We start from the raw sequence: 26,568 nt of genomic DNA, 5'->3' as shown, positions 1-26,568 counted from the left end.
GCCGGTGACTTTGGGGAAGTCACCCAGAAAGTTAGTGATTATACGAGAGTCTAAAACGAAAGTTGTCCAGTTTTTAGCTTCAAAATCTTTCTACAACCTGCACTCCATTCTCTATTAATTTAAAATTTATTACATGTGATTGTAACATACTATCTACATAAACTGTTTGTTTTTTTTAATTTTAGATTTCACACATTGGAAAACTGAGAGATTTTCTTCTGGAACACAGGAAAGATTATATTAATGCTTATAGGTAAGTGCATATTTTTTACCACGACTTTGCAGACTGTGTTCTTTCCCATACCTGTATTCCATTTGAGCTTTTTGTTCTAGCTTTTTAAAAATAACTCACAGTTGTTATGGGGAAGATGAGTTTGGCAGTGGCACCTACAGAGCAACAGGGAGCCCCCGTAGCCAGGGTGGGCTCCGCCACACCCCATGTCCCCAGTCACCACGTCCCCACTGCAGTGTCTTCTGTTCTGAGACACCGATGCGTTTGCATCTCTGCGTGTACCATCCATGTTGTGAACATGCAGAGGTTGATGGGACAGCTTCTCACCCGATACATATTTATTAGTCAGATGAAGGGATGATTCAAGTCACATGAAAATGCCATTTGGAGAGATGCGCCCTTGCCTCCAGTGAGGGTCATGGTCAGGGTGACTTTTAAAGAGAGAGCATCTGATGGAGGTTTCCAAAATAGCTTCTGGACTAGACCCAGCGCTGGGCAGACACGGGCGCGGCAGTGCAGACACCTGGCCGCAGCTCGGCTCCTGCCACGGGACGCAGCTTCGCTTGCGCTACGTAAGTTGCCGGAAAGCCGGACGGGGCGTACGAGACGGTGTCACTGGGAGCAGCTGCTAAGGGCTGTGTCGTGGTGTTCGCACCTCAGAAGCCGTCCTCTTGCAAAGGTGGGGGATATAAAAGAGATTTAAAGAGCCTTGTCCAGATATGCAGAAATGAAAATGCTTAACATAAATTCTGTAACAGAGAAAATAATTATACCTCAGGTGAATTTGAAATAATCCCTGCCGCTTTGTCTACTTTAAAAATATAGGCAACTTTATACTTTTAAGTGTATTTCATTTGTATAATTTTGGAATATACTAAAATCATCATTCTAATGCATATACCAAAAAGACCTCATTTTTAAGTTCTTAGTTTAAATAGTTGGCGAACACTAGATGGCAGTGTAAATTTTATTTCTAACGGTATGTTTGTGCATCAGATACTGATTTTACAGTCCATAAAAGTGGAAGCTACGGTCATTTTGGAAAGCCAAACCACACTGGTATAAATCACCAGTCTCCAGCTCCTTTGTTTAGTGCCTGACAACTTAGGTGACAGGTGTGGCTGTCATTCTTTCATGAAAGTCCATTGTTAATGTCCTCTCGCCTTGAAAAGGCATCCAGCTTGGCGACTGTTGCTGACTTTGACTCTTGGTTTGGCTCAAGCCACCCAGCCCCTTATTAGCTGTGTGCAACCGAGGAAGTCATTTAACCTGTAAAACCCATTGTCTTCCTCCAGACTAGGGCTCAGCAAACGACAGCCGGCAGGCCTGGTCCAGCCCGGCGCCTGCGTTTGACAGCCTGGGAGCTAAGAGTAGTTTTTACCTTTTTAAATGGCTGGGGGGAAATAATGTTTGACCACAGAGGAAAATTACACGAAACTCAGATTTCAGTGTCCGTTGGTAAAGCGTGTTGGATTTCCGCCACGCCGATCAGTTCGTAAACATCTTTGGCTGCTTTGGTGCCACAGCAGCAGGGTTGAGGGTGTGTGACAGACTGCGTGGCCTGCGAAGTCTCACGTATTTACTCTCTGGACTTTTTCGGAAAAAGTTTGCAGAGCCCTGCTCTAAATAATGGCAGCTAGTCGGGACGTTCAAACGTGACGATATAATTGAAATGCGGGGCAGAAAGGGAAAGCGGCGGCTTTATAAAAGGGCCACTGTGTCAGCGTGCTCTCCTGTAACTTCGCAGTCACTAACCTTTCGATTAAGGTAGCGCTAGGACAGTTCTTGACGGCACAGCTCAGCTCCCACACAGTGCGTCCGTGCTCCCAGGCCACTGTGGCCCGGACTCACTCCAAGTCCTCTGCCCTGATGTCCCTCAGCATAGTGGGCCACGGGCCTAAGCCCTCCCCTCTCCCTGCATCGGTGACAGCTCTGCCCCCTACATAAAGCTGTGACTAAGCGTCAGGTCGACCTGTCGCTCCTGGGGCCAGTCCATCACCCCTTCATAGAAATGCAGTTCTTAAGTCTTTTTTCCAGTCGCAGCCGGTCATTGCCAACTCACGTCCGCTGAGCTCCATTGCTCGCCCTGATTCAGTCCCTTTGAAAGAGCGTGGGCTCTGGGGTCAGCCACACCTGACATGCAGCCGTAGCTCTGCCTGGTACCACGTGCAGCTCACGTCATATCTGCTCCTTATTTCTTTGTAAAATGTGGGTAATGTTCCTAGAGCCGTGTGAGAGTTCCTGGCACATACAAGCCGCTTGGTGAAGCTCATTGAATTGGAACCCCGCTCTACCTGGGATGCAGTTGGGGGGTGGTCATTTAAAAAAGAAAGCGCCTCTGTTTTCCGCTAGAGAGAGATGGGAGGGAGGGAGAGAGAGATGGGATGCAGGAGTCTGGTTATCGGTTTTATCACTGGTAAAATCTGGAGCGGCAGGCAGAGCTCAGGGCTGCGGGTGGGTGGCCTTGATGAGGGCTCCAAAATGAGACTCACCGTTGGTGCCACTGAATAGTCACAGTTCCTGGGGCAGAGACAGCACTTGAGAGGAACAGAGCAGAACCTCTGTGTCTAAGCAGGCAGACCCCAAAGAGCGTGTGTGTTCATGGATGCTCGCATCCATGTCCAGGCCCAGTTCCTTCTGCCGGTTGTCAGAGAAGTCCCTCCCCCTCCCATGGGAGTGGTGGGTGGGGAGAGGACTGAAGGAAGGCGGGGCTGAGTGTCATCCTGGGAGAGCCGATTCGCATAGAAACAGGAGGACGGGGCATAAGCATTCCGCTCGATGGCCCAGGACGGGGAACGGCTCCCCCTCCAAGGGCCAGCGGACTGTGTATGTAAAGCCTTCCTTTCTGCCACTCCTGCCTCCCCGAGCACTGCGCTGGCCTTGGCCTGCTCCTAGGAGCGTTTCGGATAGAATATGACGGTGGGATTGAAAGAATATGTCTGGAAGCACTGCCTGTGGCCCGGAAGGCCGTGTTAGTCTGACGTAATTAGGAAGCTGTAATTTTTTCCGTAATGCAGAGCTCAGACTTTCTTGACCCATTTAATATTTTTGAATAATGACATTTTACTAGAGCAGGACAGCACGTAACCTAGGTAGCCTCCGGCTTGGTCTCTCGAATGATTTAATTTAAAAATAATTTCTCCGCTCTGGTACATGTACTTTTCTGCAATATCCTGGCAACAAAACAATACCAGTTGGGGGAAATTTGCTTGGTTTCTGTTGTCGTTACTAATAGAATAACCGTACTGTGAATTTCCCGCTCGAAAGGTTAATGTGGAACGCGTCCTCAAGGGACATCGTCTTTTACCTGATCGGTTTTATCAAGTTCACCTTTAGGCCTTTTCCGTTTCACTGAGCTGAGGTGCCGTTAAATTGAGACGTAGTGTGGGAAGATGCCAATCTCATGTTGTCGGAGTTAGTCTTTTTTAGGGCTGCTCTGACCAGGAGTGCGTATTCACATGAAGCGAATGCCTTATTTCCTGTTTGTTTGTCCCTGACCCCTTAAGCCTCCATATCTGAAGTGCTGATGTCTAGCTCAAGGTTCCTGGCCCCCCTGCTCACCACTCCCCCTCCTCCCATGGGGATCAGCCTGGGCGGAGATGGAGCATGCTTGCTCAGCCCCGCTTCCCCACTTTGGGGTGTGGGGTCGGCTGCCTCAGGTCGAGTACATTCTGTCAGGGTTCCGTGTTAAGCCGGGGGTGTTGGGATAGGGAAATACTTCTCTCTCGCTTCTCAGGTTGCACAGAGGGAGGCCCGTCCGTTCCCCAGGAACCGGGGCTTCCTTCCCACCTTCCATCTCTCCCAGAAAGCTGGGGGTTGGGCCAGGGCGGAAGCAGAGTGGAGACTTAGCCCATGACTGGGACTGGGGCTTCGGCTTCGTCGCTCCCTCTTCTCTTTGGGACGGGCCTGTCGTCAGGACGCAGAGAATGGTAAGGAAAATGGAGACTTGGGCATCTTAGAGAAGTTTTACTCAGAAGGGGAGAAATTGGGCAGAAGCTAGTAGGAGACGTGGAGTTGAGAGGTTTTGTTTTGTTTTTTGAGTTGGAAGAAATAACAAACATGGTGTTTGTATGTTGCTAGGAAAGGCCCAGCAGACGGGAAAAACACTGGTATTGTCAGTAACTAGTGCATGTAGTATTCACCGCGTGCCAGACACTGACTGAGCACGTGCACATGTTCATTCATTTAAGGATTTAATGCCGATGGTGCAGGAGAGAGACGCGAATCGCTGGGGCCAACCCAGTGCCCAGGCGGAGGGGCGCAGCTAGGAGACGGGCACCTGATCCAGTGTAGCAGAGAAAAGGCAGAGTCTGGGGACCCAGAGGAAGGGAGGTGGGGAGACGCGGTGAAGTGGGAGCTCGCAGGAGTTCTCAGAAAACAGGAAGCAAAGTTCTCCCTGACCCTGGAGAGTGGGAGGAAGGTGTTGGAGTTTGAGGAACGTGGGGGAGGTAGGACACGGTCATCTCGCAGAGAGGGAAAGCACACGCGTGGGGCCTACAGCGTCATTGGCAGGTACCACCCGAGGTTAGTAATCATGGTGATGCCAATGTTTGATCTCTTTCTGGGACAGTGAGCCGTTAACTCCTGCGTCTCTCTCTGACCGGTCTCCTCCATCTCTGCCGTAACGCCAAATGGGTCTTCCCATTGCTTCCCACCCCAGCGTTCGTCCGGCAGCCAGGCTTCTACGCCCCACAGAGATTAGGATCAACGGGGTCAGATCCACTAGCCCAGACCCTGGCAACCAAACATTCCTGCGTGCCTGTCATGGAAGCAGCCCGTCACGACGAGTTCTAGACTGCACTAGATTCTTACTCTTGATCAGGCGTGGCGAGTGTTAGTAGCCTCGGGCCTGCCTCAACCCCGTGGCCCTCGTCACGTGTGTCACAGTGACTTTCTCCTTTCCCCTGAACAGGTGATAGCACTTCAGAAAGCAGTCCTTTATTTCTTAAAGTCTCTTCAGTTTCTCCAGACTTTAGCACAAAATGGTTAGAAGGCCATTTGCCCTGGTTTCTTTTTTTAAGATAAAGTGCTAGTCATGGAACATTTGGTCCCAAGAGCATTGCCTCTCTCCTTTTAAATCGCATTAGAAGGACCGGTGTTAATAGTGGTTTCTTCCTTTCCCATTTCCAGTTCTTCTCTCCCTTCTGTGTTGTTTCTCTTAATACCTTGCTCACCCAGGCCCCAAATCTCAGGGTCCGATGATGCTTTGCTGCCGTCATCTGTCTCGCTCCTGAGACTTTATATCTCAGAATCATTCCGTCTTTCGAGTCTCTGCTACCGCTCACACTCAGCCAGTGCCCCTTCTGACGTTTCAGTTCAGCATCAATTTATCGGCACTTACCTGATACGTGCTGCTCGGGGTACAAAGATGACTAAGCAGGATCCTTCGCCCAGTTTCGATCACTGTTGCCTGAGCTTCCTCCTCTTTCCATTGAATGCAGTATTGCCACATTTATCTCTGCCAAGCTCAGCCCTGCCACTGGCTACAGAATAAAACTCCTTTGACCTGCGCTGGAAGCCCACCAAGAGCTCACCCCTTCACCTGCCCCGTGCCCCAGCCAAACCGAAGCGCCGGCTGCTGTCCAGACAGGCTCCCTCCCCTGATTCCATTCTGGTACTTAACACAGAGTATTTCTGCTTGTGTTCCCACGGCCACATCCTGCCTTTCAAGGTTGTGTTCATAGATCACTTTCCTCCCAGGCGACGAGTGGGAAGGAAGCATCCCCTCTCCTTCTGAACGCCCCCTACCTATTATGACGCGAGCGGTCCCCTGGCTCGTGGTGAGAAGTATGGACCCCAGAGCTGGGGTGCCTTGCTTCAAATCCCAACTCTGCTAGTTACTTGCTGTGTGACCTTGGCAAGTTACTTAACCTCTCTGTGTCATAGTTGCATCGTGTGTAAAATGGAAATTCTAATAGTACCTACCTCATAGAATTTCGAGTATTAAGTGGGTAAATATACCTGAAAGACTTAGAACAATGGGTAGTGTTAATGCATGGAAGATGTTACATAGTTACATAACCGTTAGCCTTTGTCCTATGATGTAGCACGTACACAAACCTGTGGTTCTTGCCTGTTATATAGTTTATTGAGAGCACAGTCTATATTTTATGTCTGTAGATAGTAACAGTTTAATTTTATAACATGTATTGCGCATATACTGTGGGCAATAGCATTGTATAGTACCTTGCCCATAGTATATGCCCAGTACACGCTGTGATGTTAATCTGTTACTATTTATAGTAAAAATAAGATTGTAGTCTTTAACTTTTGTCCATACCTTTTCAGTAGCTTATGAACAGAGTGTAAAATGAAATAGTATTCTCTCCTCTCTATCCTCAGGAAATATCTAGTTGCATATTAAATCAACAGGCAAATATTGGTATTTTGTGATTTTGAACTTCCTTAATATTCTAATCAATGAAATAATAAGCAAATATTCCTTTAAATTTCTGAACCAGTAAATAAACTATCCACTTTTTTTCTCCTTTCTTCCTGAAGTAAATTGGCTAATCCAAACCTATACCTAACAGTCTCTTTTAACTGAATCTAATACTTAGATGCATTGAGATCTGTAATAAAATTATTCCTCTTACATCATAAAGGAAATAAAATTAAAGCTTGATAAATTTATGTATGCACATCCTATGAGAATATATTTTTTGGAATTATTGCTCAGATAGTTAACCTTTTCAAAATCATGAGAATTTTGTTATTGTGATACTTAATTTGGGAATCTGTCACCAGCAAGCATTCATTACTTTTGATGAATTTGTTTCTAATGCTCATTATATCTCTAGTGCCGTTCTTAAAATGTCCCAGAAAAATAAGAGCCCGAGCCCTTCTTTGGGTTGCTCCATCTCCTCATCTGACATGTTCTGAACTTGGGGTGCTATCTTTGGCCAGCGCCTACCCCTTTCCTTCCACACCTGTGTCATCGTCCGTGCTCTGTATCCTAGGCTTCTCCTCATTTACGTCCACGCCCTGCCGGTCACGTTACCTATTACATGTGTCTCAGGCTGTGCCTCCTCTCTCCCCTGATGAGGTCTCAGCCCAGGCTTTCGTCATCTCTTCCTGGACGCTGCACTGGCGTGTCATCTGTCTGCAGGCCAGCCGCCACGAGGAACCCATGCAAAATGCAGGTCCCTCTGTTTAAAATCCTCCAGTCGGCTAAGTAAGCGGTCCCCAGCTTCTGTACTGCAAGGCTCCTTTCCAGTGATAGTGGAATATTTGTCTTTTATATGATTGTTGTGTTTTTGGGAAAGCTGTCGATACTAGAAAAGCAGCCATGTGCGATTCAGTGAGCATTTTAGATAGAGATGTACTTACTTATTCATCATCATACCATTTACGTTCTTTCGAAAAATAGTGGGGACACAGGTGGACACATTGAGTACATCTGTGATACACGCATGCACGTGTGCATATGCTGTGCTGTCCCTTGATGTAATTCAGGGGCCCCAGAGGCCGTAGCAAGGACGCTCGGTTTGCAGGGGCCACCGGTTTACTCCTGTTTTCCCTCCCCTCTCAGACGTGTCCTGGCAGGGACCCCACCTGCTGTGGTCATTCCAGCCAGGACCCGCAGGTCTCTGGCTCTCCTTGTGGCGTGTCTTCCTCGCTGCCTGCCTGGTACCTCCCCGCCACCAACTCACCACTACCCCCTGGGCCCCACCATCCACTTCCAGACCAGCACCGTCACCGCCGTTCCTCATGCTCCCTGTTTCTGTGTCGGCCTCCCCTGTCATGTGGGGGTCAGAAATGAGCCCTGTTCAACTTTGAACCCTCAGCCCAGCCGCAGGGGCTGACGTTTGTGTGGGGTGGTGTTTGTGTGCATGCGTGGGCTGCAAGGACCGGATAAGTAAATTAAAACCACGCGCGGGGCAGAGAACGGTGCCGGCGTATTCTCCGTGCTCGGCTGAGCCTAGTGCGCCCACTGCGTGCCCGCACCGCCTTCGTCTTCGTACTGGGGACACGACACGAATGAGCGGGACGGAGCCGTGCTTCCAGGAGGCTCGTGGGAGGAGGGGGCACGGGGCAGCAGAGCAGCAGTAGGACTCGGAGAGCCCCAGCCCCGGGCCGCAAAGCAATGCAGGAGGGTGGCCTTGGAGACGAGAGATGACAGCGTGGTGATTGCACAGCACGGAAGAGCAGAGGTGGCAGGCGGAGGCCAGCACGGAGGGCGGCCGGGGGAGGCCGCGCTGTCAGGCCTCTGAGCGGAGGCCGCGGACGTCTGCCGGGAGAGCACGCCACGCTGTGGCAGGGGCGTGGCCGACGTGGGGACAGCAGGGAGGCCAGTGTGCCTGGAGTGCAGTGAGCGAGGTGTGTGGCAGGAAGTACGGTCACAGGTGGGGGTGCGGGATCAGGGCCAAGTATTATCAGTGAGGGCGGGGGCTGGTGGGGGGAATGGAATGATTTGAGTCTCTACGTGTTCTGAGTTCCCTGTGACTTGGTAGTTGGTCATGCTGATTTCCGCTGTAATGTCCAGCGTTTGATTAGGCAAACGGCATCAGTGCCAGTGACAAAGCTGCCGCACCCGCCTGAGCGTCGGGAGGGTGAGCGGGGAGATACCGCCACCGTATGCTGAGCTTCGGGGTGCTGTGCTACTGAAAGCGAGCACCCCCACTAGCTCAGTGACTTCAGGGGAAACGAAATGTGTTTCTCAAAGCTCCTTTATTGTGAGTTTCGAAGACTGCTTGTTGACATGGGGAAAGTGGCTTCTCACGAGCCTCCGAGGAGCCTCCCAGTACTGCCCGGTCATTCTCCGGGTGGCACCTGGGCGGTCCCAGGGCACATCTCCGTCTGTCCCCGTCCTGCCCCGTCGCGCCATGTCAAAGCCGCCATGCCTGACATGGCCTCTCCGCGCCCCGCTCGCTCGCTCGCTGTCCGGACGCGCCTGCCCCGTTTGGTCTCCGCAGGAAGCTTCTCCTGCCTGACAGCCTTTTCAAGTACTGGTTGCCCTGTCTGGACCATTCTCCCACCTGTCAGCCCGGCAGCTGCTTCTCACCTGTTCAGTGTCAGCTTCAGTGTCACTGCCACAGGGAAGCCGTGTGTCCCTGCACACCCCGCTCAGACGCTCGCTGCCCTTTGCTCGTTTCATTTTGTCTCTCTCCCCCCCGCCCCCCTCCGCAGCCATATCGTGTCCGAGTATGGGAGGATGACAGACACGGAACGAGACCAGATAGACCAGGACGCCCAGACCTTCATGAGGACCTGCTCAGAAGCAATCCAGCAGCTGCGAGGTCAAGGTGAGGCGGACGCCCACGGCTCCGCTCGGCGCCCGGGCTCTCGTGGCACAGCCAGCGAAGGCTCCCTCTCTGTGTTCTTACTTCGGTTCAGGTTTTAAAACTTTAAAATCCTCCTTCTCCTGGTCAGTGTTTTAGCTGAAGCTGTTAAAACTAATGAAAAGGCCATGATTCAAGTTAAATAAATGGGAGGAAGGAGGCAGAAAAGACCTCTCCAGACAGAACTGAGAACAGGCAAACAGCGTGTGTGTGCGTGAGCCCGTGTGCGCGCGTGCCTGCCTGGGCCCCGCTGGCGTTCAGCGGGGCCGCGGATGCGAACGTGTGGGCAGCAGGGGAGAGAGAGGGTGACGTAAGCTCTCTGCCCGTGCCCTCGCAGTGCACGATAGTAATGCACTCTCGTGGGCAAGAGGAAGGCTCCAGGGCCCTGGTTGCTGCGGTACCCGCCCCAGGTCTCCTGGGTTCTAGCCACGTGGCCGCAAGCAGGTCACTTAACTGCGCTGGGCCTCGGTCCCTGCATCTGTGAAGTGGAGAGCATTGCAGCGTGTCCCTCTCAGGGCTGCTGTGAAATCGGATTCCCGTAGCATGCTTAGCATTGCTTCAGCTCTCGTTCAGGGACGTTTAATTCCGACTGAGGCACCGACATGGTTCCCAAGTCGTGTCTCCTCCTCGCTTCTTTTCTGATTTGCTCAGGCAGGTACAGAGCGTGTGAAATAGCGTAGGGCTTAGAGCGGCCAGTTGCTCCTGTGCCCTTGACACGGTTGAGAAGTTCCAGCAGAGCCCGAAGGACCACGGGGAGAGTGATGGGGGTGCAGCCCTCCCGTGGCCCGCAGGTGGCCAAGGCCCCGCCCTTCATTCACGGGGACACCCGAGGGAAGGCCCACAGACGTTCGTGCCGCCAGCAGTTAAGTGCCAAAGCCTGTGGCCTTGCGTTACACATAGTCCCTGAACCTTGGTTTCCTCATATGTAAAACAGGCGTGATCGTAATTGCTTGCGGGTCCTTTGGATTCTTAGCAGTGCTACATGTAACGCAGTAGCAGGTGCCTGTGCACAGGACGCACCCAGCCTCTCAATAAACGACAGCTGTCTAGCAAAATAAATGGCCTCAACTCTTAGGCGATGCCACAGTGTGCAGAAGAAGGGCGTCCTTGGGGCTAGGAGCCACGGAACGCTTCCTGGAGGAGGGGGCTCTGACGCAGTGTGAGGCCCCCGAATGTGAGTGGCTGAAGGCAGCGGACGGGGCATTCCAAGCAAGCAACAGCACTGGCCCAGGCAGGAGGAGTGTGTGGCTTGAGTGTGACTTGAACATGTCACCTGAAGGTCAGCTTGAGCCTTAGATCCCATTAACACAAACCAGGCCGGCTCTCAAGAAGTGGGCCGCCCCACACACGGTTGCTCCGTGTCGCCAGGCCCCTGGAACGGCTCGGCTATGGGTTTTCTCCAGGCTCTATGTCCATCTCGTAAAGCCTGCTGTTTTGAAAATGTAACGTCACTGACACCAGACTCGTTTTCCAGATGCATTTTAAACAGTAATTTCAGTAAGAACCCGTCGTGAGGAGGCTGACGTTGGCACGGGAAGCTGAGCGCTGTCGTTCTCTCTTGCAGCCCACAAGGACGTGCCCTCCCAGCAAGTGAAGGAGCACAGGACCGCCGTCGTGGATTTCGTCGAAGATTACTTAAAAAGTATTGCACTTTAGCTTAAAGGTCGAACGTGGCATTTCACGGTAGCTGTGGTGCAAAGTAGAGCTTCGCTAGCCGAAGGCCACAGTGTCGCGTTATGTTTAATGCTACCTTTGCCTGGAAGTGGTTTTAAACGGTCTGTGTTCTGGTGTTTCCCCTGCAACAGGAGTGTGTAGACTTTACTCAGAACAAAGAGCCATCCGAGTTAAACGCGTGGTGGATAAGAAGAGATTGTAAGTATTGTCTCTCTCGGGTTCCTTAACGCGTGTTAGTAGTAGTAATAAACAGTGTCGCGTTATGTTTAATGCTACCTTTGCCTGGAAGTGGTTTTAAACGGTCTGTGTTCTGGTGTTTCCCCTGCAACAGGAGTGTGTAGACTTTACTCAGAACAAAGAGCCATCCGAGTTAAACGCGTGGTGGATAAGAAGAGATTGTAAGTATTGTCTCTCTCGGGTTCCCTAATGCGTGTTAGTAGTAATAGTACTGATCCGGAGCGCTGAAGCTGCACAGTGTGCCCGGCTGGGATTTCTCCACCAGATGCTGGAATCGTGTTTGTTCAGCACTGACCGTGTGTCAGGCCCTGTGCCAGCGGCTTCATTCGCTCACGACAACCCCACGGAGCAGGTGGCTTTTACCCTCATGTTACAGGCGGGGAGGCTGTGGCTTGGGCAGTCAGTGGGCTCGCCTGAGGCCCGCCGCCAGGCGGTAGCATAGTTGCGGCCTGCGCCCGGGCTCCTGGTCCCTCTGTCGTCTCATAACCCTCTGGGGCTGGCAGTTTTAGCCACTTTACCTGGGTCTCTCCGCCCCCCATGTTCCCTCCCTGCCGTGTCTGAGCGCGTTCTGGGGTGGGGGCTGGTGCGCAGCCAGCAGTGCTCCCCGGGACGCCTTCCTCAGGCAGCTGTGACGTGCTCTTCCCTCCTGCCCATGCTCCCTGCACGCCAGCTGCTCCCGGTACGCACCCCACTTCAGCGCCCAACCCCCATTTTGTGCATATACTGTTGCGAGCCCCCTTTGCAGGTGAGGACACTGAAGCCCCTGCAGGTAAAATGATGTGCCTAGGGCCACACAGCCAGGCCACAGCGGAGCCGGCACCTGTCAGTTCCCCCATCTGTCCTCCCCACTGGGCCGTGTGCCAGCTTCTAGAGCACGAGGACCGGGTCCTCAGAGCTGCTGTCCTCACAGCCACTCGGCCAGCCCGAGATTGGACCCTAAATGAACATGGAGAGCTGGGTCCAGGCCCTGGCCCTTGGTTACTTATAACTTTGGAAAGATTTTGGAGTGTTCTCTTTGAAGATAACAGTACGTACTGTTCGGGACTACATTTTCTGAATTCTTATTGTATTTGGCGCTCTGCTAGGAGGATTTACAGGACTCAGCAGAAACCCTCCTCATGGCTGTGACTTATTAGCAGGGACAGGGTACAAAGCCAACAGCAGAGAGAGAAGGCGCATGCGTCCAGAGTCCTCTCCAGTGGAGTTGTGCCGACCTGTGTGAAATGTCCACCAGGAAGCTCATTAGAGACCCACCGCTCAGGGATTTTCGTGGGGCGGTCACACAGGCACCTGCTGCCTGGCGTGAACCGAACCTCCAGGCCCCAGAAGAAAGCGGACGTCAGCATGAGCCACAGTGTTTGCACGGCTCGGGCACAGTATGCCCCTCCAGCAGCTGGGGGCTGGGAACCAAGTCCAGGGGCCCAGACAGCAGCCCCAGGCCAAGCTTGCAAACAGGCCTCGCTAGGGAGAGCAGTCTCAGGCCTGCTGTGTTAACGTGTCTGCACGTTCATGAAACAGCTTTGAAATTGCAAACACCAGCCAATAGAAGTGTTTATGGGAGACAGTAAGTGGGTGAGCGAAGTTATCTGTCAGCAAAACCACTTACTACGCAAGGCCCCGAGAGCACAGGCAGGGAGCAGCAAGAGATGGGTCGGGTGCTACGTAAACGTGAAGAATTAGCCAGCTCAGCCGGGACATGTCATCATCGGTGAGGCCAGCAGCGAGTTTAGAGGGGAAACTGCTACTGCGAGGAGCCTTGCCTCGTGCCTCCGCGCACAGACTCTGCGGCCAGACAGCCTGTGTTCAAATCCTGGCCTTGCCGCTTACGAGCTGTGTGGCTTTGGGAAGGTTGCTTGACTCCTCTGTGCCTTAGTTTCCTCAGTATGGAAAATGGAAAAATACGTAATACCTTGTTGGATGGCACAAAATGAGTCAATACAGGTGAAACAGGTAGCGAATGGTTACTCTACGTTAACTTGTGCTCGTATCTACTGTTAAGCATTTACCATGTGCCAGGCAGTATGTCAATTGATCCCATTCACGCCTCACAGCAGTCTGTTAATAAATAGCAGCACCCCCAGGAAACTGGGGCTCGCAGAGTGGGGGCGGCGGGCCTGGCACCACAGAGCGTGTGGGGAAAGCTTGAACCCCAGGGCAATAGGGCGGGTATCCCAGGCGAGGTCCTCGTGCTGGCTGCTGAAGGCACAGCCACTGGGGACGTGTGAGAGAGGGAGGGGGCAGTGCACGCCGGAGGAGGAGTGTGGGCAGCCTGAGCGGTGGGTCTCGGAGGGGAAGGTGGGCCTCCAAGGGCGTGCCACCTGCCATCGAGACGACTGGTCCCCGGGTCTTGCCCGCCGAGGGAGAGATGCCAGTCTGCTTCCTTGCTGTGGGCAGGCCCCAGCACTTGAGACTGAACAAGTAGCCCAAGTAAACTGAACAAGTACCCCAAATAAAGCGAGAAGAGGTTTTGCCGCCGCCTCCGCAGTCCCTGGTTCTCAGCAGAGGCTTTGACAAATTAGGATCGGTCAGACGGGAATTGTTCTCATTTAGACAGTGCAGCCCAGCCTCGTCTCCTGCCACGTGGCTGCCCTGTGCCAGTTACTCTGAGCAAAGGACCTTGAGGGAGATAACTGCGTGACCCTCCTCAGAGCACCCAGCCCCCTTCCATGCTTTGCTCGCCTTGCTCCAGAGTGGACCTGCCAAACAGAATTTTGTCACTTCTTCGCATCCATGTCCTACGAAGGCTCAACTTCGCAGCACGCACTCGAGGCCCATGACGGCTGGACTGCAGCCCTTGGATTTATGCTCCAGCCACACTCGACTACTTGGGTTCTGAAGGGGCTAGTTCCTCGAGGCTCTGACGCCAATTCTCGCTGAGTTCTCTGTCCTGAACACCCTTCACGTGAAGTCTCTGTCCCTCCCCGTCCATCTGGCAAACCCCCGTTACCCTTCCCGCCCCAGTGAAGGTGTCACCTGCTCTGTGAGGGCTACCACTGCCGTAGGCCGTGTCATATGGTGGCTCCTTCCTCTGTGGGTCCCTGCACACTGTCATGGTCGGGGTAGCACGTACCCCCTGCGGGAGCTGCCGTCACCAGCCCAGCCCACCCCGTTATGCAGCACGAGGCCCGCCTAGGTCTGGGGAAGCCCCCATTAAGGACTGTTGAATGAGTGAATGACACATTTCCTAAGTGACACATTTTAAGTGGAGTTTGTTCATTGTCAAGTTGATTGGCTGGGTTCTTTGTTTTTGTTTTTATTTTTAGATTGGTAACGGTTATAGCTAAAACTATTTCTTCTAAAATAGACTTGAGAAACCCAGGCGCTCATGTTTTATGACGTTTCTTGCTACTATCGTGTTTGTTTTGTTCTTGGTGAAAGAAAAGGATGTTTGTTGGTTAAGGAGCAGTCCGATTGTTTAGGTCGCTTCACCGTTTAAGAAGAAAGGCGTTCTGTGCGGGTGTTCATTTCGCAGCGCGGTGGCCTCGTGCTCATCTGCCATTCCGAAGGGCTCTTACTCCGAACCGGGTGGAAGTGCTTTGCTTATCTGCCAGGAGCAGCCTCAGCTGGTGTTTCTGCGCTCTTCCCATCATGGCTGTTTTCTCAGGGTGGCGCCGTTGTGAAATGTGACGCGTTTCACCCGCCCCGCGACCCCGCATGAGTCGACGGCGACACCTGCTGCTAGTGGCCTTGAGCTGGTAACTATCACTGGGGTCTCGTCTCTGTAGTCCCGGTGCCTTGGTGGCCACGGAGTAGGTGCTCAATTAGTAGCTCTTGGGTGGAGGAAGGAATGGGCACAGCCAGTCCTTCTTGGCTCCTCAGGACTAGACAGTGACAGCTTATAAACTGGAAAGGCTGTGGGCCACTATTGGACACAACATCGGCACAGGTGGCTTTGTCATCTCAAAGGGTTTGAAATATGCCCTTTATCTTCCTGGCCGCTGTAAAGCACTAATATTTGATTATGACTTAAGTTGAAATAACCCCCAGGTGTCTTCCTGGGCACATACTCTAGTTGAAAAACATCTGAATTGGTCAGCTATTTCCCCTTTCCAGAAAGTAATCACATTGTGTAGCATTGGCTTTTTCTTGGGGAAGCGGTTAAAGGTGGCAATCTGGAAATCGGAATTAACCACTGATAGCTTTTTCTGCTAGTTCTGTGGAGACAGAATAAACTTTGTAGAAGTCCACACTTAAAAAACGAGGCCTTTCCCTCCGAGTAGCCTTTTCTTTCTCAGCAAGCGGCAGGCTGCCGATTCTGTACTGCCCGTGACCAGCCATGCTTTACGGCCTGCTGGTCGTCAGCCCATCGTTGGAACTCATCACTTGCGCTGTTACACGATGCTCTTAGGAGTGCAGACGTCCCGAGGGAGATTGTCCCGAGGGAGATTGGAGAAGGATAAGCCTTACCCTCCCAAGAGACAGCCATACCCGCCCGAGAGATAAGCCATACCTGCCCGAGAGACAGCGGTTTCTTCTAGCACCGGGTGGCTCATGGAACAGCAGGCAGGGGACGGGCCGCGCGTTACAGCACCTGCCAAATTTGTCACTGTAGCTTGAAGGGAATTACCAGACGTTAGTGCGCCCTGCTGTGAATCCTAAAGGACAGAAGAGGTAAGAATTGGCTATGCTGTTCTGAGGAAAGCTGGTCCCCCGAGTAAGTGCTGCTCTGAGAACGGTTTCCAGGTGGCGAGGTCCCTGGTCCTTCGCGTTGTGTGATGCGGTGTTGGCAACTGTGGACACCGTGCTGTGCGTCAGGTCCCCAGACCTCATTCGTCCTATAGCGGAAAGTCCGTGCCCTGTCCAGGTCCCCTGCCCCTGACCTTGTCTTTTTCAGTACCCAGAACAGTGGTCTTACTCATGTCTACAAAAGGGATCAGCAGACTGACCCATGGGCCAAATCTAGCCCTTTGCCTCTTTTTTACAGCCCTCAAGCTAAGCAGTTTTTATATTTTTAAAGGTTTGCAAAACAAAAGGAAAAAGGAATACAAAATAGAAACCACATGCGGTTTCCAAAGCCTAAAATATTTACCATCGGGCCTTTTACGTGAGAAGCGTGCCGGCCCCTGGCGAAGGCAGGCTCTCCGAGGCGAAGGGCTGTCTTTCGTTGTGCATTCTTTGCCGTCCGTCACAGACCGATGTGTGTTTCCCACCGTGCAGGACGGGTTCCCCCGTCAGGTGACCCGCCACAGTAGTTCGATGACGCCTGACCTGGGCTGGACCCTGCTCAGGAGACGAGGCCACTGACTTGGGGGTACTGTCAGGTCGTGTAGATGTTCTAAGTGCTGCTCTTCAGTGCCGCACCTGCCTCCTAGCAGCCCGCTGACGGTTTGCGGTCTGGTTCACGGACCACACTTTGAGAAGCCCTGGCCTGAAAATCACCTAGTGTCTGGTGTGTACCCAGTAAACACCTGCCGCAAGTGAGTGGACGATGGTGCAGGTGGCTTAATCACGGCAGCGTGAGACGCTTCTTGCTCCGTGGGAGCACACAGTACCTGCTCCCGAGTGGACACCTAAGTTGGAAGCCACTTTCTAAATTACAGTCCTATCATATTACATGTCAAGTATGTCTTCTTTCTCCCTAGAGCCTTTATTGGGGACGTAAAAGAAATATCAGAGCTGCACTTGAACCTGGAATATGAATTATTTTTCTCTAATATTTGTGTAGGGCTTTCCTTAAGATTTGCAAAGAATCTCTCCCATATAGTTTCTTGTTCCAAAACTGAAAAACTCTGTTTCTCTTCCTCTTTCCTTTCTCCTTTTGTTCTTTTAAAATTTTAAATAAAATCTCAAGATTTTTCAAATAAGGGACCTGGAAAACAGATGGTGGCCAGGTAGAAACTGTGTTGATTGCAGTTATGAAATGTTCAGCCTTCAGTTAGAGAAATTAATTTAAATAAATCATGGGGCATAAACTGATCTTTTTGATGACTTTAAAAATGACTTTTTTTTTCAAATCGCCTTCAACTAGATAATTTGTAATTTTCCTGAGGGATTTCAGTAGACGTTCTGTGTATAATTAGATCTGTTTTTATCATTTAAAAAAAAAAGCACTCAACTTTGTCCAAGTCTGCTGCATTGCAGCCTTCTGTTCACCTAAAATTGAAAACTGGCACACTAGCTACTCCGGGCACAAAGGACGACAGACATTAAAGAAGCCCTTTATTTAAAGCCAGTTAAGCCCTTCCCCTTTGTGGACGATTCAGTCGTGCTGCTGAGGTGTGGGGCGGAGCACGGTGGGTGTGCGTGGTGACAGGGTGAGTTCCCCAGAGCAGGGAGGGGTGGCAGTGGAGATGGTGGGTTGCTTATACACAGAGGGGCTGATCCAGTAAGCAGATATCTCAGGACGATGGATATGTGAAGGGGAAGAAGCCAGAATGAGCCCTGTGGTGTTGAATTGTAGTTAAAGATACTGGTGTGAGCTCATGGTTTGCAGTTTACCTGGTGATATAAAAATGAATATGGTTACAGATGCGTGTGTATGTATAGGTATGCAAACGAATCCGTATGTTTCTGGCACTGTCCACTGAGAGGGCCTGGAAGCAGTGACACTCCAGCAGCAATAAGCAGACTTCACACTCAGATCTTGGCTTCTGAAAAGCAGTTTCAGCTTCCAGGAGCCATGACTCCTTGGAGAAGTGACTGACTCTGGGGCAGGGAGAGTGTAAAATGAGCCTGGGACATTTCGTTGTCCTGGAAAACGAGGAAGGGCTCAGAAAATGATAGGACATGCAAAAGGGACACAAAGCCTTTTGAAGGGGCTTCTGCTGGCCGAGCTGGAGACAATTTGAGCATTAAAATAAATGATAGTAGCAGATTATAACCCATTGATTAAAATAGGACATCATGAACCCATGTAGATAGAAATAAATAAATGAATAAATGGAGAGCTTGAAATTGACGGTTCCATAGTGTCAAAGCACTCTCTCCCCTGTCCTGATTAATGACAGAGGGGGAAGGAGTTGCTCTACTGTGGGGAAGCCTGGCAGCCACCACCCTTAATCGAGTGATCACAGTGAAGTCACACAACCTGACAGGATCCAAGAAGAATGTGAAGAGTTTCACTTATTTTTTAATACCAGAGATGCTTAACCTGAATCCAACCACAAGCAAAGGGCAGACAAAGGCAAATTGAGGGGTGTCTTATAGAGCAGGGGTCCCCAATCTCCGGGTCGCAGACCAGTAGTAGCCTGTGGCCTGTTAGGAACCAGGCCGCACAGCAGGAGGTGAGCGGCGGGCGGCTGAGCGAAGCTTCATCTGTATCTGCAGCCGCTCCCCAGTGCCAGCATCACCGCCTCAGCTCCGCCTCAGACCATCAGTCAATAGATGCTCATAGCAGCACTGGCCCCTGGTGCCACAAAGGTTGGGGGCCGCTGTAATATAGAGGAACTGGCACATTATTATGTACCAAGGTCATGAAACTCAGGGGAAGACTGAAGAACCCTTCCGGACTGAAGGAGACCAAGTAAATGATGTCAGATGCAATGTGATCCTAAACCGGATTATTGCGATAACTGGTCAGAATAGAATGGGGCGTGGGGAAAGGATGGGAGTAGTTCATGGATGTGAGTTTCCTGATTTTGAGGGTCATATTCTGGTTGTGTCGCAGAGTGCCCTAGTGTTTAGAGAATACTAAGACATCAGAGGTCAGGGGCGTCAGGTCGGCTGCTTCTGCAACGGCTCGGGAGAAAGGGTTCTTTGTACTGTGAACTTTTCTGTGTGATTGTTTCACAAGAAAATAAAACACACACACAGTAGCCCATCTCACTCATCGGAATGGCTAAAATGCACACGGCAGATGCGGGGCACCTGGCTCTCTCCCCCATGGCTGTGGGAGCATAAAATGATCTTAACGGAAACAGCCGAGTGATTCTGCAAAGTTAAACGGCCATCCTGTGACCTAGAAGTTCCATTCCAGCAGGTTCCCGAGGCCCAGGCTAAGCTCTCTGCCCTTTGCGCCTGTCAGAATCTCACTCCTCTTTCAAGATCCTGCTGCGTGACACGTACCCTGTGCACCTCAGCACTTTCAACACTGAATTGGTCATAGTAAGAATTCGTAAAGTACGTACGTTTTACCTGGTACTGTTTCCGGTCCACGGTTTCAGTTAGTCTTCGCAATATCTTTGGCAGATGTGATGGGAAGGGTGCTGGAAGCCAGGGGTCCCATCATTCAAGAAGGGAAAGGGAGAAAGCTGGAGTGCCCCAGGGTGTCGGGTTGGAATGAAAGGTGCCGGGAACCACTTCGCGGAGACGGAAGCTGGCCCAGCACCGTTTTCTCCGTTTTGCAGATGAAGGAACTCAAGGGGAATTTAAAAACCCTGATACGTGGGAGAACTGGAGGTCACACTGCAAGGAAGTGGCAGACTAGAATTCAAGCCCAAGTCCAAGTGCTTCTTGGGCGGTCAGCCAGGGGTATAGGAAGGACCCAGTATCCACTGTCAAGGTCATTCGTGGAATCACTGGGGTAACCCATCAGATAAGACAGCCCAAGAGGACAGCAGGCTGGTCCTGCTGAGCAGCATGGCCGAGGAGAAGGCTCCCCACCACGCGAGCAGCTTGTGGCTGCCACCCGCCCTCTGCCCTGCTGACCTTTCTAGACTCCCTGAGTCCTCCCCGTCCACAGCACCTCCCAGAATCAGCACTAGTTACTGGATTGATGCTGCAGAGCAGCCTTTCTGGGAACTCGGGTCCTTTGGGGAAAAAAATAAAACTCCATGAGAATGGTCTCTGCGGCCAGGATATTTGGAAAAGACATCCTTTCTGGAGCTCCAGAATGTATTCTCGTGTAGAAAGGCTCTGAGGAGTCATGGAGTAAAACACCCGTATAGCTTGGACTCGGCTTTCTCGGACGCGTTTGACCGCAGAAGTCCCTGCTCGTGGGACCCGGGGCAGGTGTGCCCTCCTTGGAGCACTTGTCAGAGCCTGGCCTTGTGGTCACAAACACAGCCACATATGACCTGTGACCTGGGCAGCCCACTAACTTCCATATACCTCGGCTTCCTCCACTGCTAAAAGGTCTTTAGCACTAGTACCCACTTTGTAGGGATGGCTGGCATCAAATAAACTTGTCCATGTGAAATGCTTAGAAAAATGCCCGGTACGTAGTAAGCCCTCCGTAAATGCCAGCTGGCATTAGATTCATCCTCACACGTATTTACATTGTTCTTTTTATTCATAGCCTCTCTGCCTACTACCATGAACTCGATCATAGATCTTTTTGGCTCTCTGCCTATAATCTTCATGGCGCCGTGTGGATTCCAGGAAAGCCATTACAAGGCCCGTTGTTTCATAACGGACTTTTTTTCTCTCCTGTTAGCCTTTTACTGACAGTTACAAAGTATCCATTCATTCAGCCTACATTTATGAAATACTGAATGCCAGGCACACATCTAGCATGTCGGGCTACACACAGCAAACACGTGCACTGCGGTGGAGCCGGGTGGATGATAAAGACATGAACTAGCAAGGTCATTCCGGACTGCGGTGACCACATGAAGCAGGCAGGCAGGCGCTGTGTTGCAGCCACAGGCGGAGGCCTTTTCCAGATAGGAAAGTCAGGGGAGGCCTCTCTGAGCAGGCGAGGTGGGCCCAGCCCTGCAGGCGGAACATAGCACAGCCGTGGGAGGAGCTCGGAGGCAGCACCACGTGCAGAAGCCTGGGTTCCTAAGACAGGTCGGTTCCATCCAGTGGGTGTTTAAAGGCTTGCACTTTTATATTTAAACTTTTGTATTGGTGTAAAACAACCAGCTTCCTGGGTTTGTTGAACGTGGAACAGTCGGCCTTCCCTGCCCACGTGTTGAGTGCGGTGTCAGTACGTGGCGGGCCCTGCCTTTCCCTCAGCACATACTGACCTCCCCCGCGCCCCCGGTGCCCTGTGGCGCACTGCAGACGGTGACATCGGCGCGTTGTCTGTCATAAGTGCCCCGCTAGCAAGTGTCAGGGTGGTCACCGGGCCCAGAGGCAGCGGCTCTGCTCTCCAGGGCGGGGCACAGAACGAGCATGCAGGCGTCACGTGGGACTCCCGTGTGTTGCCCAGACGGAATCCTGTTGCTGAAGTAAATCACATGATTGCTAATTATTTATTTTTAGATCTAAGCTGGAACCAGAACCAAACACAAAGACAAGAGAATCCATGTCCTCTGAGAAAGTTTCACAAGATCCTTCAAAAGACTCTGAAGAAAAGCCTGTCACTGAAGAATGTCCAGGTATGGATTAAAGTCAGAGTCTTCCCCTGCATGTCTTCTGTATGACATGTTAGCAGAGTTACAAAGCAGGAGAAGAAGCCGAGCGGTCCCAGGGAGCCAGTGCTGTTTGCATTCGCAGAGTTTGTGAGCAAAGGAAACACGGCCTTTGTTCTGTCGCAGTTGGATCTTAATGACCGCTGCTGGGGCAGGACGGGAGGACTCCCCCTGTCCTCCCCCAGTCACCGGGGAACCGGCAGGGTCCACGAGGAAGGGCCGGACGTCGCTGTGCCCAGGGAGTTGGAGACAGGGGACTTAGCATCAGGAGGAAGCGATGGCGTCTGCCCGGGGGTCTTGCGCGTCAGCCTCGGGAGAGGCGGTGTGCTGCCTCCCTGCCCCCAGGCACTGCCCGGTGATCTCGGGGCACTGTCAGCGCTGACCCTGCGTGGGGCTGACCAGCCCGCCTTGGGATGCAGCATGTGATTTCAGGGGCCTTCGACAGCCAGCGGAGCCAGCAGGACACAGTGCAAGTCTGGGTTTATTTGCTCCCTGTCTTCGTGTGTGCTACAGGGCCCCTGACTGAGAAGAGCTCCCAGCACGCAGTGGGTGCTTAACAAATGCGGGTCTCCACCAAGTCTGGAAACAAAGGAACATGCGTGACGTTGTGGAGATATTCAGCCTGTGCTCAGGCGGTACGGCCACAGTGCGTGCTTGGTGTGCTCTGCCTCAGACGTGGAGCAGGTGGGGTGTGCTGTGCATGAACCCAGGATGGTGGCGTGCCGAAGCCGAGAGTCTTCTGCAGCCTCCTCTTCTGTATGATGACAGTGGCTCTTGTTTACCGTAGGTCCCAGATGCCAGGCACTGTCCCGATTCCTTACAGATGTCACTGCCATCCGTACAGCTGTCCTCTGGGGTGGTTTCACGAACCTCTTTTTCAGGCGAGCCTTGCGAAAGGCTCCTAGGGGCTGAGTAACTTGTGCACCTGTGCTGCCTCCCCATGTAATTTATTTTCTGCATTTTACGAGGGAGGGAATTCCGAATGCCTCCTGGCTTTATAAGCCTGGAAGATGCCAGAGGCCCTTTCCCTGCATGAAAACAGCTTCAGTGGAGGAGAGCAAGGAGACTCACAGTTAGCGAGCCCTTCACGAGCAGGGGTGTCAGTAGATCCGGCTTTATTGGATCTTTTGAGTTGTTACTGTAATTATTTTGCGTGTAAGGAAACAGCTTTGGAGAGATTATATAACCTGTTCAAAGTCAAACAAGAAAAGGCGGCTCTGGAATTGCAGGTGGGTCCCTGTCTTTGTAGAGCCTGAGCCCACCCCCTCTGGTGGCTGCCTGCCTCCCAGAGGCCCTGTCTCCACTTGTCCCTAACGAGGGAGAACCCCGACATCACCCATGAAGTTGTGGGTCCCTGTTTTTCCTAAAACAGTGCATAGGGATAGCATATCTAAATTCACCCATGCCAGACAAAGCATACTCATTCATTCGTTCAAGAAATATTATTGGGGCTGATGAGAGTGGGGAGAAGAGATTTAGCAGCCTGCCCCTACTGGGCCCCGAGCCCACACTGGGTACTGTCGTGCCGGGCGCTGTGCTGCATGCTGGGGATACGGTAGTGAGCAGAAAATGGGCACCCTGCAGACAGTCCAGTGGGCAACAGATGTCAGTGGAATAGTTACCCAGGCGAGTGTACCATCACCGTGTGTGCCGTGAAAGAGAAGGCCTGGTAGCAGGAGAGCTTTGGCCTGCCGGAGAGATCGGAGACCTTGGTATTCCAGTACGCCCAGGAAAGACAGACACGTGGCCAGGAAGTCTATGAAAAGATGCGGAGCATCAGTCGTGATCAGGGAAATGCGAATCGAAACCACGGTGAGGTACTTACTGCTCCACACTCGCTAGGACGGCGAGAGAGAAAAAGGCAGAGAACAGCAAGTGTTGGCGAGGACGTGGAGAGATCAGAACCGACACACAGGAAGGAGCTCTCCAGGCAAAGGCACCGGCCACTGAAAAGGTCTGGGAGGGAGAGAAGAGCACAGCATACTTACACGCGCGCCGCACGTGTACACGCACGCACACCAGGGGGCACAGCTGAGAATCGCACGGAGGAGACGAGGCGGAGGCGCAGGGCCGATCATTCCGGCCCTCGGAGGCCGTGGAAGCGGTCAGGCGTCGGCTCTGCGTGTAGCCAGAAGCCCCTGGAGGGTCTTAGGCTGAGAGTGACAAGGTCTGGTCTGCGTTTAGACCTCTGCCCGCTGTGTGGAGTCAGAGAGGAGTGAGGAAAAGCGGGAGCAGGTGGACTTGTTAGGAGCCATCGCAGTGGTCCCGACCAGATGACAGTGTGACATTCAGGAGGCAGCGGTGGGGATGGAGAGACACGCCCAAACCCTGGTCATAGTGCGGGGCTGAAGGTTAGCTAGCAGGTAGGTGAGGGGCACGGGCAGTCAGGGCTGCTTCTAGGCTTGGGGCGCGAGCAGCTGGGCGGACCGAGGCGAAGAAAGCGGAAGGAAGGTCGGGTCCGGCAGAGGGCTGGGCGGGCCGGGCAGGGAGCGGAAACCGTTCTGGTCTACGCGTTAGGGCCGAGGCGCCCGTTGGTTTTCCAGGCGGAAACGGTGTGTCAGTTGTTGGAGTGAGCCCAGGGCTCGAGAGGACGACGGGGATGGAGACGAGGCGTGGGAAACGGGGCCCACCGTGTGCCCTTGACCGTGCCCCTGCATCCCGGCTGCAGGGCCGGTGGGAGAGCCTCGTCGCCCACAGCCAGCCTCCTGCTGTGCCCTCGCCTCTCGCCGGCCGGAGACAGGCTCTCCTGTCCATGGGCGTCTGATAAGTGTGTCTATAGTTAGCAGCAGGAGTTTTAATATCTGGGCTTTGAGGTTTTCATTTTCTTTTCAGATTTTAGTGCCCTTTTGAAACACGAGATGTAACTCGGACAAAAATACATGTAGGCCTGGGCTACCACAGTTGTAGGCAGACAGTGGTTTCTTGCCCATTACACTCCTGTGTGTTTTTAAAAGGCACTAGTTTTGTTAGTTTTTTATTTAGTCGACAGCATTAAGCACCTCCGAGGTCACTGCGGACCTCTGTCCATAGCCAACATTCAGAGCTGTTTCTTCCATGTCCTCGCTCAGCCAGAAGGCCGTCTTCGGTGCCCCTTGCTTGTGTCCTGGCCTTGGCCCCCAGCAGTGGGCGGGCATGTGGTCTTTGAGTGCTACCCTCCTCGGGTGGCCGTGGCTCCTGCCCTCCGGGGCTCACAGTGACAGATAAGATTCCAGCCCCTGAGAAAGTAAGCCGTGCTGAGAGGTGGCACGGGTGCAAAGGACAGCGTTCAGTTGAAGGCCAGGGGACTTCAGGAGGAGGTGGCCCTGAGAAATGCGTCTAGACCTGAACACTGCCAGCTTAGGTGTTCTAGCAGAGGGAGCAGGTGAGTGATGCTCGGAGGGCTGGGATGCAGTCGGTAGGGAGGGCAGTCGTGGGTCAGCGACACAGCCAGGTGGGGGCCCTGGGAGTCAAGACTGGAAAGGTGGGGGGGGCCAGGCCCCGGAGTGCGGACTGGAGGCTCCTGGCATCGGAGGGGCCAAGTCTGGGCGGAGCTGTGGCGCGGGGAGCACCGTGCTGCCTCCGATTCCTCAGCGGCGGGTCCGCATGGCTCCCGGCGGGTGCTGCGTGGTTCATGACAGTCCCGCGTGGCCCCCGGCGGGTCCGCCTGGCTCCCAGCGGCTGCAGAGAGAGCCTGCCGCTGAGCACGGTTCCCTTAACACACTCGCCTTTCCAGCTCAGAGCTGACTTCGTCTTGGTTCTGATGCAGACGATGTTTCTATGTCTCTAATTTTGATGTCTTTATCTCTTAAAAACGTAAAAGTAAAAGCTTGACCTGGGTACCGTAATGAGGTCAGGTAGGAGCCAGAGGGCCCTGGGCCGGGCCAGGTGAGCAGGAGGTGAGGTGCGGGTGTCTCGCCTGGGGACCAGTGTCTCAGAAAACGCTGCATCAGTTTCTAAAGATGCTCGCAGCTTGTCTCCTAGAGATGTTTTTTATGTATGAAGTATGCATATGTTTATTATGTACTGTTATACATGAAGATGTATTATAAATATGAAAACAGTTCTGGCAAAAACAGCCATTTTTTAAAAAACCTGCACAGGTCGTGGATGACATGGAGCTTTTTTGCGACGACAGGTCCCAAATAACCGTGCCGTTGTGCACGTGGTCTGCCTAACGTGCCTTGTCCACGTCAGTGTCCGCTTGTGTTCTTTCCCCTTGTCAGTCTCGGAACACACCGGGTCTTTTGCGCGTGTCGAGGGGCTGACGTCAGCTCTGGGGACGTGCTGAGACTAAGCAAGGGGGAAAGCAGCGGTGTGTGCTCGGAGCCCTTGGCAACCCGCTGAGAGCTCAGAGGCACCCCTGAGACACCAGACGCAAAGTCACCTTTAGAAACAGAGAGCCAGGGAGGGGTCCCCCCACCCCCAGCCCGTAAGCCACACAGGTGCCTCCAGCACACTCCTGGCTGGTGCAGCCCCTTCTGGGAGCCTGTGCTTCGTGGAGGGCTGCCACATGGGTGTGTGTGATCACGGCCCCGAAGTTCTCCGGTTTAAAATAGCACGCACTGCCAGCCAGCACGTCACGCCCAGGCGTCCGTGCTAGAGTGCAGCTGGCATGTGCAGAGCGCGACGGGCACGTGGCACCATCGTTCTGGGAAAAACCAGAATGACCAAAGGCTCGTCGGTGGGAGGACGGTGTACCCTTACAATGGAACATCACGCAGCAGTGTAGAAGGATGAGGTAGGCCTGTGTGGGCCGCACGGGGTGATCCCCAAGGCACATTGCTGTCAAGCCATGAAAAGCAAGTTTTAGAACAATACATAGCACCGACATCTTTGAGTTGAAACTCTGTGTTATCTGTGGGTTGAGGTGGAGGGAGGCAGGGGATCGCAGATCTGTTTGTGAAGATGCTCAGATCAAGTCTGTGAGGCT

At 52.7% G+C, this 26,568-nt stretch overlaps 1 protein-coding gene across 5 annotated transcripts in view; it reads left to right on the top strand.

Moving 5' to 3' along the window:
• STX18 (syntaxin 18) overlaps positions 1 to 26,568 on the top strand; it is a 112,349-nt gene that overhangs the window by 73,188 nt on the left and 12,593 nt on the right. For 4 of the 5 annotated variants that reach the window (XM_006918995.3, XM_025051861.1, XM_025051860.1 and 1 more), the window contains 5 exons: positions 186 to 253; positions 9,362 to 9,477; positions 11,078 to 11,155; positions 11,319 to 11,385; positions 21,511 to 21,626. In XM_006918995.3, coding sequence (XP_006919057.1) covers positions 186 to 253; positions 9,362 to 9,477; positions 11,078 to 11,155; positions 11,319 to 11,385; positions 21,511 to 21,626 — 445 coding nt within the window. Of the gene's footprint in view, positions 1 to 185; positions 254 to 9,361; positions 9,478 to 11,077; positions 11,156 to 11,318; positions 11,386 to 11,518; positions 11,586 to 21,510; positions 21,627 to 26,568 lie in introns of all 5 variants that reach the window. The other variant, XM_025051859.1, reaches the window with a different exon arrangement.

The sequence above is a fragment of the Pteropus alecto genome, unplaced genomic scaffold (assembly GCF_000325575.1).
Source record: "Pteropus alecto unplaced genomic scaffold, ASM32557v1 scaffold5, whole genome shotgun sequence".
Taxonomy (NCBI): domain Eukaryota; kingdom Metazoa; phylum Chordata; class Mammalia; order Chiroptera; family Pteropodidae; genus Pteropus; species Pteropus alecto.
This window is presented reverse-complemented; position numbering and strand designations above follow the sequence as displayed.